The 16,262-nt window shown below is 38.3% G+C and overlaps 2 protein-coding genes across 2 annotated transcripts; both read left to right on the top strand.

Annotated features, from left to right (window-relative positions):
* The first annotated feature begins 172 nt into the window (after positions 1-172).
* Positions 173-2,853, top strand: LOC126785030 (protein SCARECROW-like). Its single transcript, XM_050510605.1, has 2 exons — positions 173-918; positions 1,949-2,853. Exons 1-2 carry the CDS (start codon positions 181-183, stop codon positions 2,699-2,701), a joined length of 1,491 nt encoding a protein of 496 aa, XP_050366562.1. The 5' UTR covers positions 173-180; the 3' UTR covers positions 2,702-2,853.
* A 3,994-nt stretch (positions 2,854-6,847) lies between these two features.
* LOC126781992 (casein kinase 1-like protein 7) lies at positions 6,848-11,758 on the top strand. Its single transcript, XM_050507133.1, has 14 exons — positions 6,848-7,559; positions 7,685-7,725; positions 8,416-8,485; positions 8,573-8,721; positions 8,810-8,905; positions 9,075-9,145; positions 9,356-9,417; positions 9,514-9,577; positions 9,679-9,763; positions 9,892-10,018; positions 10,132-10,205; positions 10,284-10,347; positions 10,724-10,854; positions 11,142-11,758. The coding sequence occupies exons 1-14, from the start codon at positions 7,484-7,486 to the stop codon at positions 11,394-11,396; spliced, it is 1,365 nt and encodes a 454-aa protein (XP_050363090.1). The 5' UTR covers positions 6,848-7,483; the 3' UTR covers positions 11,397-11,758.
* The last annotated feature ends 4,504 nt before the right edge of the window (positions 11,759-16,262 follow it).

Here is a 16,262-nt window from a genome sequence, read left to right as displayed (position 1 = left end):
AACCCTTACCTTTTCCTTCGCCATCACTTACCTGGCCTTTAAAAATAACATCCACCACAACTACTCCCCTCTCCTCTCTCTCTCTCTCTCTCTCTCTCTCAGCTGACCACCATCGACGTGGTTCGATTCTCTGTCAGAATTCATCTGTGATCAGTTCAAATGATGAAAGCAGAATTTGAAATGGTTCATGCGGGTATGAATGTGATCCAACCCCATGAAACCAACTGGATTAACAACTCGACCTCCGTTAATCCATTCCCAAAGCCTGTCAGCGATCTCTCTCAGTGGGTAGAGCACATAACAAAGCAACTCATCGATGACTTGCCAGAAGCAGCCACCGCCAGCGCTGCAGACACTTTGCACACTGCAGCAACATCCGGGGATCAGTACTTCATCCCCTCATCACATTCCGGCGAGTTTAGTCCTAGAAAAGCCCCAAGGAAAAACTACGGCGACGACACAAGTGCTGATCGTGCAGACTATGAGTTGCAGTGGAGAAATGAGCTGCAACTCCATGCAGAAAACAATAGAAGAGGGAGAGGGTTGAGTAAGCTTGACCAGCATGGCCTAACCCTAATTACTCTTCTGTTCGAATGTGCGGTTGCAATCTCCGTGGAGAACCCCGGCGAGGCACATCGGATGCTGCTGGAGTTGACTCAAATGGCCTCACCGTATGGGCCATCATGCGCAGAGCGCGTGGTGTCCTATTTCGCCAAGGCCATGTCGAGTAGGGTTTTGAACTCATGGCTAGGCATTTGCTCTCCATTGGTCAACTACAAAAGCATTCATAGTGCTTTTCAAGTCTTTAACACCATCTCGCCTTTCATCAAGTTTGCTCACTTCACTTCCAACCAAGCCATCCTCGAAGCCTTTCACCGCCGTGACAGGGTGCACATTATCGATCTCGATATCATGCAGGTATAGCCTATAAGCTACTTATATTATATCATATAGCCACCATATCTAGGGGTATAAATGAGCTGACCGAGTCAAATAGTAGGTTGTTTATGTTTAGCTCGTTTTTATTCGATCGAGTTTGAGCGGGGCTAAAATTTGATTTTTGTGTTTCATGTTCAAGCTCAGCTCGGCTTGAAAAAGCTCGAGCTGGGCTTAGGTCAGCTCATTTTATTAAACGACCTCGAACTCGAATTGAGGTGACTTGAATTATATGAAATTATTATTATAAAATTAAGAAATTAAAAATAAAATTTAAAATATGATATCATAGCATCACACAAAATCCTTTTTATTTGTAATAAATTAAAAATATCAAATCAAAGTAACTATTGAACTTAAAGTCTTTAACTAATTATTCTATAAATAAGCTTTTCAGCTCTTTCAAATTAATATTATATTTTTCATATAAAAATTATATTTTATATATACTATTAAAGTTAATAAGTTAATCTTAATTAATAAATGAGCCGAACTTTTGATGAGTCCGAGCTTGCTCCATAGCTATACGAGTCAAATGAGCCGAATACTTGTTGTTCATGTTCAACTCATTTTTCAAGTCGGGTTTAATATTGAGCTCAAACTCTGCTCAATTAATTTTACGAACTCGAGCCGAACGGGCTAAAAACGAGCTGAATATGAGCGGCTCGAGCCTACTTACAACCCTAACCATATCCTTTGTCTTCTTTCATGATTTTGAACCGGAGTTTCAAATTAATTTCTCATTGTTACTCAGAACTAATCAATGTTAATTAGAGATTATTCTCCCATAATTTGATATACATTTTCTTTGGCAATACACTATTGTCACTTTCAATCTGCCAACTTTCATTTCGAATTTCATCCTTGTGCTCACTTGCGTACGCGTATGATCGATAAAGTATTCTTTTTAGTGATCTTGGCTTCGAAATGTACGTTTCGCGTATTTATACATGATAGTAACAATCGATTCTTATATTTCTGTTAACATCGACATTGAATTCCTTGCACGCAGGGTTTGCAATGGCCAGCCCTATTTCATATCCTCGCCACGCGCATGGAAGGGCCTCCACACGTGAGAATGACCGGCTTCGGCACCTCATCTGAGGTGTTGCTGGAGACTGGAAAGCAACTTTCAAATTTCGCCAGGCGACTCGGTTTGTCATTTGAATTTCATCCAATTGCGAGGAAATTTGGTGACCATTCAGACACTTCAATGGTGCAAGTGCGGAGGGGAGAAACTATAGCTGTGCATTGGCTACAACATTCACTCTACGATGCAACCGGACCAGATTGGAGAACAATGAAACTCATTGAAGAACTATCCCCGAGAATCGTCACATTAGTGGAGCAAGACTTGTCACACAACGGAGGCTCGTTTTTGGACCGTTTTGTCGGGTCTTTGCACTACTATTCCACCATGTTCGATTCTCTTGAAGCCTATTTGCCTAGTGATAACCCCAACAGGCAATTAGTCGAACATTGCTTGATGTATAGAGAAATAAACAACATATTGGCAATAGGTGGGCCAGCAAGGAGTGGAGAAGACAAGTTTAGGCATTGGAGGAGTGAGCTCGGGGCTAGCAATAGCTTCATGCAAGTAGGTATGAGTGGAAATTCGATGGCTCAAGCGCAGTTGATTTTGAACATGTTTCCGCCTAGTAATGGGTATAGCCTTGTGCAAGGAGATGGGACGATTAGGCTTGGGTGGAAAGATACTAGTTTGTATGTTGCCTCTGCATGGACTTGTTCTCATGCTTCATCATGATAGGGGGGCTCTGTACGTTATACCGTACATTAATTGTGTGCTTTTCTTTCTGCCGGGAGTGAATTATACATAGCTAATTGTATTCATTAGGGCTGAAATGTTGTTCAATCTGTAATGCAACGATTTAGCTGTATACTAATGACGGGATTAATGAATAAGACGATATCATATATAATTGTTAAAGCCACATCTTAAAGAGACGATGTGTGTGTATATATATATATATAATCTCAATCCAGAATGAAGTTTCATTCTGAAATTACATAGTGGAGTTATAATTTAGCACACGTTTTGGTCAAAATTTTTCACCATAAGCGATTCAATATTTTTCAAGATCATCTCTACAAAATTTCATCCAATTTGACAATAGTTTGAGCTTTCAAAATTGAGATTTACACGAACGGTTCACGTTCAACAGTTTTAATTCATTCATTGATTTAATCTAATTTTAATACATTAACGATGTCCGAATTAGATGAAATTTTGTATTGATGATCTTGAATAGCATACCTAAATATTGAATAGCTTATGGTGAAAACATTTGACCGAAAAGTGTGCTAAAATTAGAACTTCACTCTATAATTTCATAATGAAGCTTCACTCTGGATATGGACTGTATATATATATACACACACACATAAGGATTTTCAGGTGCGGACGTCCCGTTTCTGGCGACGGCATGCCGCGACGGCATGCCGCAACGGCACGGTGCACCAGCTCAGGGGCACTACCCACCTCCCGGTGATCCCGTCTATGTCAGCCGGAGCTCCATCGACGACCCACGGTGGCCGGAATCACGGAATCGCCAGAATCTGCCCAAAAACTTGATTTTTACATATTTCAACCGTCGTGGGTTGCCGATGGAGCTTCCGCCGGCACATACGAGATTTCCGGAAGTAGGTAGTGTGCTTGTACTAGTGCACCGCGCCATTGCAACCTGCCATCGCCAGAATCGGGACGTCCGCACCTGATTATCACTGCAAATATATATATATATAGCCATTCTTGGCTGAAGAGGTCCGCATCACTATTTTGGTGTGAATTTCCATTTTTGCACTACTTTTCGATTGAATTTCATCATCTTCACCATATAGTATCTGGATAATATTGTGTAGATCATATCTGCAAAATTTCAGCCAATTTAGTGATCGTTAAGGCCCTCAAAATTGCATTTTTTTTAACATGAACGGTTCATGTTTGACAAAATTCAGTTCGTCTATTTGTTTTTCAATTTTGAGGACCTTAACGATCACCAAATTGGCTGAATTTTGCAGAGATGATCTACATAATATTATCTAGATACTAGACGGTGGAGATAAAGAAATTCGACAAAAAAGTGGTTCAAAAATGGAAATCCGCACCAAAATCATTGGTGCATACCTCCTTATTTGAAAAAAATATGTATATATATATATATATATATATATCCCTTCCACTAAAGGATTTATTTTTGGGTCTTTTAAAGGGATATGTCACTTGAACAAATTCTCTATCACATTTCAACATCTCCACCGTTCAACATTTAGAGTCTAATGTGTAGATCATCTCTGTAAAATTTCAGCCAAAATGAAGGTGTTTAACATATTCAAAACTTGAATTTAAACTTATAAGCATGAACGGTTCATGTTTGACAGATTCGTGCATCCATTGCTTTCATAAAGTTTCATACCTTAACGATCACCATTTTTGCTGAAATTTTACATAAGTGATATACAAATTAGACCCTAAAAGTTGAATGGCGGAGATGTGAAAATGTAATCGAAATACTGGTTAATGAGCAATCCCTTTAAAATATTGTCCAAAAAATTGATCCCCCATTGGAAGGGGTTGGAAGGGTGTGTGTGTATATATATATATATATAGTCTCTATCCAGAGTGAAGTTTCACTCTGAAATTACAGAGTGAAGTTCTAATTTTGGCACACTTTTCGATCAATTTTTTTTACCATAAGTGATTCAATATTTAAGTATGCTATTCAAGATCATCTCTACAAAATTTCATTTAATTCGGACATCGTTAATGTATTGAAATTAAGTTAAATCAAGAAATGAATTAAAACTGTTTAACGTGAACCGTTCGTGTAAATCTCAATTTTGAAAGCTCAAACCATTGTCAAATTGGATGAAACTTTGTAAAGATGATCTTGAATAGTATACCTAAATATTGAATCACTTATGGTGAAAATATTTGACCGAAAAGTGTGCCAAAATTGAAACTTCACTCTGTAATTTCAGAGTGAAGCTTCACTCTGGACATAGACTATATATATCTTCTATGATCAAGTCATCAAGGTTCCAAGCTACTGTGAGGGACGTACAGTATATGCGATGACATGGATCTCCCAGTTGTTTGTGATATACTTTAGGCCAAACGAAGTATAGGAAATATTGAAGAATGAAAGACCCTAATCGATCAGAACGTACTGAAAGTTAGTGCTCTACATATGAATCCAATGAACTTCTTGGTCCAATAGAAACCCTTAATTAGTGTCTACAACTAGGGTTTTCAATGTCGTATGATGATGGCAAATAATGGATAGACTCTGAGCTATATATATAACTTGGGGATAGAGCTGGACATCTTCTTGACTCGCGATCGATATCTTCAGTCGAAGTATTTATTCCTTCTCTATTTGTGGTCGATCGGGAATTATCCTTGATGCATGTAAGGCCAATTGTTGCATGTACTTTCATGAACAATGAGTATCTTGATGCGGATATTTTTGATATATAAAAGATAGGTCAATGTATCGAAAGAGACTTTTGCAAATGCTTCAACTGTAACAGTTGATCACGTACTCATCTGGATTCGATCCGGCCGAGCTATGAATACATTCGCTGTAGCATCGATCATCTTCATTTTAAACATGATTATACGATGCAGCATGTGATCAAATCTGCATCTTTATTCAATAATTGGTGTCATGCATTGAGAATGAAACAGTTGAAAACCAGTGAATAAGTGCAAAGTGCTGATTGGCACGTACGTGTGCGCGTACCGGCGTACTTTTCCTTCTGGAGCGGCCGGCTGGTCACACATAGCTAGTGAATTCCGATCAGACGTCCTTATGTATAACAACTGTCATCGATCAATCATCAAATGAATTATTATACAAGGCAGTGATCGATGGGGTCGATCTCCCAAGTCATGGCTCGTGACTCATGTGCTCTATTGTACTTTATATTCCTTCGAATTCACTCATACACGGGGAAACAGAACGCACTGCATGAACACATTATGACTGAGGAGCCTCGCCTCTCTCTCTCTCTCTCTCTCTCTCTCTCTCTATTGTTTAACTAAGCAACTCAAAAACACGATGAGCTTTAGGACTCTATTTCAAGCAAATGGTGATAGCTACTAGTAATCCCTACTCCCTAGTATCATCTTGTCTTGAATTTTTAGTACGTAACGCATATTCTTGTCTTGAATATAAACATTTTTCTCATGTCTCAAACTCTAACCAGAATTTAGCTAGCTTCAAAATACAGGAAACTAATGACACAAAGGACCATGCACTCCTACCTTAGATCTGTATATACGTCACTTAACAAACCATCAAGAGCGACATAAATCAACGTATTTGGTGAATTTTGGGTCATATAATATAGGGCAAATGTAGAAAGTGGGAGAATCCAACATCCAAAACTGGTAATTGTCAAAAAAAAAAAAACACCCAAAACTGGGATTAAGTTTTCTTCTGACAAGGACAAGTCCCTTTCCGACAACAACAACAAATACCAGTAATAACTCTGACCAACAGTCTGTCCCACCCTTCCAGATCAATCTCACAGAACAACAGAGAGAGAAAGAATATCCATTATAACCAAAACCAAGTAAGAAAGAAAGTGTTTAACCAAAAAAAAAAAAAGTAAGAAAGAAAGTGAATAACCCACCCAAAATTAGCAAAAATCCCATTACTAACCAAAATCCCCCTCAAATCCACCCAATTTCAGCAAAGCCAGCCAGAGCAAGCAAAGCAAATCAAACCAAAATGGCTTGCACGTTTTGTATGGAAATTTCTCTTCCACTTTTTTTTTTGTTAACACGTTTTTGTTAAAATTTAATTAAATTCTTTCTTTTTGTTACTCATAGAGAGCAAGCAAGACAGCCCAAACGTGTTAGGCTGCAGCTCAGAATCACAAAAGGTGTCGCTTCACCCCTCATAAATCCCAATTCCTTCCATAAAGATTTAATCTTTTTCGTTTTTGTTACCAAACCCAACTCCCAAAAAAAAAAACAAAAAAAAAGAAGAAAGAAAAAACCATAATCGTCTCCATTCTCCAACCTCTTCCTTTTCTCTTCTCTTTATCTTTCTCTCTCTTTCTCACCTTATATTTCTCCTCCGCCCAATTTCCCCTAATTTCTGGGCGCAACTTTCTTCCTCTCCGATCCCAATTGGAGACCCAGTATTGATCTTGGTGTAAAGCTTCGTGCTTTATCGGTTTGGAGGATTTGGGGTCAATGATCTTCTGAATTAGGGTTTCCACCTTGCATTTGTGAATTTCTGCGTTATTGATTTGGAGGATTTGGGTTTGTTTTATATTATTGAGGAAAAAGAAAGTTCGATTATTTTTCCCAATTGGAGATTGTGATTTTAATGCGGTGATTGCGGTCTTTTGGGTGAGTTGGTTGTGAGTAGTAAACGTAAGATTTGGAGGGTTATTGATTGGTGGGTGTGAGGTTATGCACACAGTAAAGGGTCGCATTGGGTTGAGCTATTTGCCGTTTTGAGCTTCTGGGTTTTGAGCTGTGCTGGGAAGATTGTTGAGGATTGTTTGAATCATGGAGCATGTGATAGCTGGCAAGTTTAAGCTGGGGAGGAAGATTGGGAGTGGTTCTTTCGGAGAGCTTTATCTAGGTATGATAATCAGCCTTTTGGTTCTTTGTTTGTGTGTGTGTTTTTTTTTTGTTCTGATTACTAATGTGTTGTGTTATTTTATGGTGCTTTGCTTTTATTGAAAAGGTTGGTGTTGTTGGTTGTAGGTGTCAATGTACAAACCGGGGAGGAAGTTGCTGTGAAGCTGGTATGTGATTGGTCCCGAAAATGCTTTGATTTAGTTAAGATGTTTGGTTTGTGTCCAAATGTTTTTAAGGTTTCTATAGATTTTGATCTAATGTGAAATCGGGTAGCAGTAGCTTCCCCTTTTGGTGGCCATCTTTTTTATAATTATTGGGGATACAAGTTTTGGTAATCGGGGTAGTCCTGCCTTTCGACTGCAATGTAGTTCTTTTGGGTGGTTAATGTTTTTGGTGTTTTAATATTCTTGTCCAAGAGCTGAAGCTCAAGTTGCATGGCGTTCACAGGGAAATTAACGGTTTAGACTCTAGGATCCAGTCTTGATGTATTCAGAAAGTGTTTTAGGTACCATAAAAAGGGATGTAGAATTTAAATACTAAGGTCATCCATTCACTGTTGTACAAGATGTGTCAGATAACACTGCTATCGCTAGAGTAAATCAAAGGGGAATATGGAAACTAAGGTTTTCTTTAAAGAGTAGGTTGAAGTCACAATTGATACTTCTTGATGTATATATTCTTCAACTTTCCCTTTTGAGTTTGTTTATGCTTTGCATTTGGAACTTCTGGTGTGGTGGAACTTGTTTGTATTCCCTTGTTATAACTATCACATGCAGCTTTATGGCTCAGAATTTAGAGTTTAGAGTTGGCTTAAAATCTGTGTGATTAATTGGCCAAGTTCATTTTTTATATTTTAGGAACCTGTGAAGACCAAGCATCCCCAGCTTCACTATGAGTCCAAATTATACATGCTCCTTCAAGGAGGAAGTAAGTATCTATATCCTTATCTGTGTGTGAATGTGTGTCTCCCATCTTTAATCTCAATGAAAATGATTAAATGTTTTTTTAATGAAGCGGGAATCCCCCACCTGAAGTGGTTCGGAGTAGAGGGTGACTACAACGTCATGGTTATTGATCTTCTTGGACCAAGTTTGGAGGATCTGTTCAACTATTGTAATAGGAAGTTTACATTGAAAACAGTTTTGATGCTTGCAGATCAATTAGTAAGTACTTTCGGCTGTCCTTTTACCATATGGAGAAAATGACCACGATTATAATTGTTTTTCCTTCTTCCATATTTCATCCTTTCAGATTAACAGAGTTGAGTACATGCACTCAAGAGGTTTCCTTCACCGTGATATAAAGCCTGACAATTTTTTAATGGGCCTAGGGCGAAAAGCCAATCAGGTATGTCACCATAAATTAGTCGTAGTTAGTGTTGGGAAAATATAGTATTTCTCAAGACATGTTGTCAGGGCTATTGAAAAAATCCGTCTCTCTATTAGACATCTCAAATGGTATTAGGGATGTTGGTTTAGATATTACTTATTAACCTACTGCTTTCTCTATTGCACAGGTGTATGCTATTGATTATGGCCTTGCAAAGAAGTTTAGGGATCTCCAGACTCACAAGCACATACCATACAGGTGAGTTGTGTACAATATATCTTCTGTGCTGTGGGCTGTTTAACCCATGTGTGACATGCTAGATCTTCTGCCTTCCTATTTCCTGCACCCCCCCCCCCCCCCCCCCCCCCCCCTTGTTTCTCTAGTTGTGTACTTCATATTCTGCTGGTCACAAGATTGTTGTCAAAGCTTATCCCCTCATCCCTGTTTTTTTTTCTTTTCATATTCTAGGGAGAACAAGAACCTCACAGGCACTGCTCGCTATGCAAGTGTCAACACTCATCTTGGAATTGGTGAGAGATGTTATCTGTAATTGGTTTAATATCTAATGTTAGGTGGGCTCACATACCTGACATATCTGACTTTATGATGATTAATTGCATTTACAGAACAAAGCAGAAGGGATGATTTGGAATCACTCGGTTATGTGCTTATGTATTTCCTAAGAGGAAGGTACAATATAGTTTTCTTGCATTTGTGTTCATATTTTAAGCTGCCTTTTACTGCATGATAAAAGCTCTTATGCCTAATATGTTTTTTCCCCCATGAATCAGCCTTCCCTGGCAAGGATTGAAAGCTGGCACAAAAAAGCAAAAATACGATAAAATCAGTGAAAAGAAAATGTCAACTCCTATAGAGGTATCAACTTCTCCCATGCATTCATCAACAACACTCACAAATTGTGCAGTTGTTATTGGTTTTCTTTTGGTGCTGAGTTCTTTTTCTCGTTGCTTCATGGATAACATAGCCACAGATATGTTTAACAGGTGCTATGCAGATCACATCCATCTGAATTTGTATCCTACTTTCACTACTGCCGATCATTGCGGTTTGAAGACAAGCCGGATTATTCATACCTGAAGAGGCTTTTCCGAGACTTATTTATTAGAGAAGGTAAGCCCAACTCTGACTGTTTTTCTCAGTATTGTTTTTGCATTCATTTTTAATAGGTTATCTCACATTTTCTGTTTGGGAATTTGAGATATTGACATTGTGATTGCGTATAGGTTATCAGTTTGACTATGTATTTGACTGGACCGTCTTGAAGTACCCCCAGATTGGTGGAAGCTCTAGAGGATGGGTAAGTCTTTGGAAATTTTTGGGTTCATCTTTCCGATTTTGTAAAATCATAATTTATCTAGTTCTTTTCTGTTTTCAGCATGCCAGTGGAAAAGCTGGTGCAAATGCAGGACCATCTGGGGAAAGACCTGAAAGAGTCTCAGGTACTGTTCTCTCTTGAAAAGGCTTTTTGAACTGAGGTGCCAGTGATTATAGTTTCTTGATAATTCAGTTAAGTTTTGGATTTGGTGTATGCTTTTGACTTGAGGTTGTGTTATACATATATATATATGTGTGTGTGTCTTAAACGTAGTAGAATTATGGGCTAGGCGATTCCTTAAATTATCGTGTAAGATTTATTTTGGATATTTTTTTCTAAAAAAAAGATCTTTCTAAGGATTTGAGACAAGATTTCTGCATCTTTTGTATAATATTGCTTCACCAGCTCTCTGTTGAACTTTCCACTACCATTTAACGATCAGCATTTTTTTTCTAAGGTCTCACACATTGCTTAATCCTGCTGTACAATTTCTTATTCAGTCGGGAAAGAGATTCGAGAAAGATTCTCAGGTGCAGTTGAAGCATTTTCAAGGAGAAATACCTCAGGAACTAGTCCGCGAGATCACTACAAACACAGGTCTATTGAGGATGTGCCTCCATCCAAAGACTCGGTAAAGTTTAAATTACTGCAGTGTCTAGTAATTTGTTAAGTAGCTCTTGTTTCTTTGGTCATGGATTGCTCTGGGTACTTCATGACCTTATCCTCTCAAAGTTGCCATGTAAAATCAGCTTCAGGCCTACCTTCTGAAATTTATCAATATTCAACCTGAAGTCGACTGAGTGTTTGGCCCTGGGCTGATTATTATATATAACATAGAAGTAGCTTTTCCTTGTTTTTGTAAATATATCAGTGCAGTTGGTAATTAACTCTAATGGAGCACTCTGCTTGCATTTTCAGCCCCATGATTCTGAAAGGGGACGCAATTCCTCCCGATATGGTAGCACTTCACGGAAGGCTCTGGCCAGCAGTAAGCCAAGTTCCTCAGGTGAGCCCAGTGAGGGTCGCACAAGCCGACTAATCTCAAACAGTAGCCGCCCGTCTACTGGGCACAACCGAGTTCATTCTGGACATGAATCCAAGCGCCCGGTTGCCACAAGAGGAACCCGTGACGATCCTCTCCGTAGCTTTGAGCTCCTCTCAATCAAGAAGTAATTGAGTTCACTGTTGATATCTGCTTAGTCATCAGATATTACTCATCCATTTGATGAGCACCTGAGAAATAAAACTCTAAACTTGCCTTTGTACATGGTATTATGTCCGATGCTCATTCCTTACAGATCTTATTGCATGTCTTATGACAGTATTGCTAGGCTTCGCCCTCCCAATTCTCTGCTCAAGAGTTGAAGGGCCGCTGTAACTGTAGTAGAAAAAACCTACATTCTTTCTCTCCTTAGCTGTAATAATTACTATTTCATCCCTGTACACCTACTTTGAGTTCGAGGCCGTTTCTTTGTTATTTGTATGCACATCTCTATTTGAGAGCTTAATCAGTAGTGTGCTACATAGCATGAGCTTGGTTTGTGGGATATTTTTATTTTCTCTCCCATGCTGTTGGTATATTAGGTAATAATGTTTTTCAATCCACTTTTGTCTCGGTTGGTAATCAGATTTCCTTTCTTCAGAATCTAAACTCCTGAGACGGAGCAAAGGTTCCAGTTTGGTGGAGGAAGTCGGTTTTTACAAGTTGGGACGTTGATAATTGGCCTGTATTCCGGTTTTTGTCCGTGTAGCTTAAACCCTGCAACCCCCTTTTCTGTATCTTTGGAACTTTAATTCTCTTGATAGTTCACATAACAACCTTGTACTGTAATAAATTGGAAAAGTCTGTTCCTACTTGATAGGAAAAGAGAGAAATATATGTACTGAATATTAATACCTGCCAATAGCCCAACACCCTCAGAGTTCTTTACTACCGCAATTCTTCCTTTTGGAGCTACTGACGACTGTCAATACATTAACATATGCTGTATCATCAGCTCAAAAACAAGGAATCCACTACATCCTAACGTTAAGGAAGAAAGAATGATTGTAGGTACCAAGGCCAATTGCATATACTTCATATACCACTTGAGTGCCTATCCAGGACTTGATTTGTATCCTGGTACTTTTAATGGGAAAATTCTAGCATACGCTACTGTATAGAATGCATCAGCTTTTTTCTTCACACACTACCACACACATCCTCGTGCATGTTATGACACTCCACTCTATCAACACATATTTCAATGTACAACAGACGAACCCCTTTTAATGTGGAGGATGGTAAAATGATCGAGACTTGCGCGATGCCGTTAATACCGGCGATTTCTTCAATCGAGAGAATCCCATTTATGGATTCAAGTCATTCAACTGAGTGTCTGAAGTGATGGCAATCCTCTAGGACGAACATGCATGGTCGAAACTATAAAAAAAACTCGCACCCTTTCGTATGATTGAGAATAGGGGTGGACACGGGTCCATTCGGTTCGGTTTTGGACAAAACTCATAACCCAACCCAAATTTTAAATTCGGTTCGGTTTGGTTCGGTTTTTCTATTTTAGAGACTGTAACCTACAACCCAACCCAACCCGTACGGTTCGGTTCGGTTCGGTTTTTTTTCGGTTTTACCCGTATGTAAAATACGTAATATTATATATATATATATATATATTAATTCATCTAATTCAGACCTCATTTGACCGTCAGAATTTTCGGTAAATTGAAAACCACTATTATGCCCTAAGGGAGGATCCATTACAAAGATGCGAACGCCGAAAGCCGTTTGCATATTTGAAGTCAACTAATTTTGTTACCTATCGTGCACGGTCGCACTGAAGAAATCTATTTGGCAAAACCCCGGTCAATGAGGTTTTATTATGTGAAAACACCTCTTTTTTGGTTGACCGTAAGTCCGAACGGTCAAATCATGTCCAAAACGGACGAAATTTTTACGGGGTCCCTAAATATATATACCGATCACATCTGCTGGTGTCGATCGAACATATTTCGAATTAGAGTTGACGATCACCTAAGTGTCAACTAATGCATCATAACCTTTATATTAGGTTTAAAATAAAACTATCGCATTATGAAACGACTATATGAAGAAAACTTCTAGGGGTCGATCGACACCAGCTGATGTGATCGGTATATATATTTAGTGACCCTATACAAATTTCATCCAATTCAGACCTCATTTAACCGTTGGAATTTTCGGTAAATTGAAAACACTACTATTATGCCCTAAGGGAGGATTCATTACAAAGATGCGAACTCCGTAAGCCATTTACATATCTGGAGTCACCTAATTTTTGTTACCTATCGTGCACGGTCGCACTGAAGAAATCTATTTGGCAAAACCCCAGTCAATGAGGTTTTATTATGTGAAAACGCCTCTTTTTTGGTTGACCGTAGGTATGAACGATCAAACCATGTCCAAAATGGACTAAATTTTTACGGGGTGCCTAAATATATATACCGATCACATCTGCTGGTGTCGATCGACCATATTTCGAATTAGAGTTGACGATCACCTAAGTGTCAACTAATGTATCATAACCTTTATATTAGGTTTAAAATAAAACTATCGCATTATGAAGCGACTATATGAAGAAAACTTCTAGGGATCAATCGACACCAGCTGATGTGATTGGTATATATATTTAGTGACCCTATAAAAATTTCATCAAGTTCAGACCTCATTTGACCGTCGGAATTTTCGGTAAATCGAAAACACCACTATTATGCCCTAAGGGATGACCTATTACAAAAATGCGAACGCCGAAAGCCGTTTGCATATTTGAAGTCAACTAATTTTTGTTACCTATCGTGCGCGGTCGCACTGAAGAAATCTATTTGGCAAAACCCCGGTCAATGAGGTTTTATTATGTGAAAACGCCTCTTTTTTGGTTGACCGTAAGCCCGAACGGTCAAACCATGTCCAAAACGGACGAAATTTTTACGGGGTCCCTAAATATATATACCGATCATATCTGCTGGTGTCGATCGACCATATTTCGAATTAGAGTTGATGATCACCTAAGTGTCAACTAATGTATCATAACCTTTATATTAGGTTTAAAATAAAACTATCGCATTATGAAGCGACTATATGAAGAAAATTTATAGGGATCGATCGACACCAGCTGATGTGATCGGTATATATATTTAGTGACCCTATAAAAATATCATTCAATTCAGACCTCATTTGACCGTCGGAATTTTCTGTAAATCGAAAACACCACTATTATGCCCTAAGGGAGGACCTATTACAAATATGCGAACGCCGAACGTTGTTTGCATATCTGAAATCACCTAATTTTTATTACCTATCGTGCGCGGTCGCACAAAAGAAATCTATTTGGCAAAACCCCGGTCAATGGGGTTTCAATATGTCAAAACGCCTCTTTTTTAGTTAACCGTAGGTACGAATGGTCAAACCATGTCCAAAATGGATGAAATTTTTACGTGGTCCCTAGATATATATAACAATCACATCTGATGGTATCGATCGACCATATTTCGAATTAGAGTTGGCGATTGCCTAAGTGTCAACTAATATATCATAACCTTGATATTAAGTTTAAAATAAAACTATCACATTATGAAGCGACTATATGAAGGAAGCAAGACGGCTAAATAATACGCCTCTTATACATTAGGTCAATTAAGTTAGAAATTAGGTGAGGCTATGAGGCCGACTACACTATTTTTTATTTAAAAAATAATAATAATGTAAAATTATAAATATGACAAAATGATGTCGTTTTGTAACGTTGACCATTGACTTCGGGTTTTTCGGGTCGGTTCGGTTTCTAAGGGACTGAACCCAAAACCCAACCCAAACAGATTCGGTTCGGTTCGATTTTTTTATTTTCGGTTCGGTTTTATTCGGGTTTCGGTTTTTTCAGGTTCGGTTTGGGTTCGGGTCTGGTTTTTTTCGGTTTTCAGGTCAGTTTGTCCACCCCTAATTGAGAATCATTCTTGTAAGTAGTAATGCATGGTGTCGTTTCTCTTACAAATATCCATGTTTCTTGTAACACATGCTTTTTTTTGTGATCTTATATTTTATTTCTCCTTTGGATATCGGTCGTTTATATATGACTGTTCAATGTCATATATTTGTATTAATGTAATGCATGGTGTTGTTTCGATTCTTATGGAAGCAATGATTAGATTACTCGATGTTGTTACTTTAAAGCAAGCCATTCTCATAACTTAGGAGAACAAAGGGATACTACGTACGGAGTAAATGTAATACCCGGCCCTCTTAAAGGATTACAACAGATGTGAGCATTTTAGGTTGAACTCAATTTCCCGGGACCTTATTTCAACCATTGTTGGTTAGTTGAAGACAATACAATTGCAGGTGTGTGAGGAGTGTATACATTTGTAACTATATGTTAGAATTCCAAAGTAGGTTGAGTTCTACTATATAAATTGATATTCTTTTACGGTGCTAGTGTTCGATCAAAACTCAAAAGTTTAAAGTGTGAACTTCTTATTCATGTCTTTTTAATATGATAGATCAAAACTTATTGGCATGAGAAGTTTCTTTCGGCCACAAAGACTACAACTTCATTGAAGGAGCTTCTCTGGTTACAAATCTAGCAAGTATAGTTGGCCTCATTGTCGCTTCCTTCATTACAATATAAAGATATTGCTTCCTTCATTACCATATGTAGTCTAGTTTTTTATATCATGAACCTACAAATACCTGGATCAGTCTTGTTTTCAAAACAATCTCATTGTTGAGCAAAGCACTATGTATACACTGTTGTAGACATCAGAGAACATCCTATTTCACATAACCTACACTGCTGAATACTTTTTTTTATTACAAAGCCCTTTTTTGGTCACGTGTCGTTCTTGTTCTCCTAGAAAAAATAATTATTAAAATGGCCTTAATGTTAATGAAGGCGGAAGTTCCGTTGCAACTAAAATGAGGTTTTTTTCACCTCTCAAAAATCTTCTTCCTTTCTATTTTTAGATTCGAAGCCAAATCGTGGCTCCCAATCTTTGAGAGAAAGATTTTAGAAG

The sequence above is a fragment of the Argentina anserina genome, chromosome 2 (genome assembly GCF_933775445.1).
Source record: "Argentina anserina chromosome 2, drPotAnse1.1, whole genome shotgun sequence".
NCBI classification, from domain to species: domain Eukaryota; kingdom Viridiplantae; phylum Streptophyta; class Magnoliopsida; order Rosales; family Rosaceae; genus Argentina; species Argentina anserina.
The sequence above is the reverse complement of the archived record's forward strand: the minus strand, read 5'-3'. Positions and strand labels throughout refer to the sequence as shown.

Excerpts from the sequence above, each read along its gene's own strand:
- LOC126785030 (XM_050510605.1), top strand. The coding sequence starts at position 181 with ATGGTTCATGCGGGTATGAATGTGATCCAACCCCATGAAACCAACTGG. Across the intron at positions 919-1,948 it reads TCGATCTCGATATCATGCAG|GGTTTGCAATGGCCAGCCCT; the intron begins GTATAGCCTATA and ends CCTTGCACGCAG.
- LOC126781992 (XM_050507133.1), top strand. The coding sequence starts at position 7,484 with ATGGAGCATGTGATAGCTGGCAAGTTTAAGCTGGGGAGGAAGATTGGG. Across the intron at positions 7,560-7,684 it reads TTTCGGAGAGCTTTATCTAG|GTGTCAATGTACAAACCGGG; the intron begins GTATGATAATCA and ends TGTTGGTTGTAG. Across the intron at positions 8,722-8,809 it reads TGATGCTTGCAGATCAATTA|ATTAACAGAGTTGAGTACAT; the intron begins GTAAGTACTTTC and ends TCATCCTTTCAG.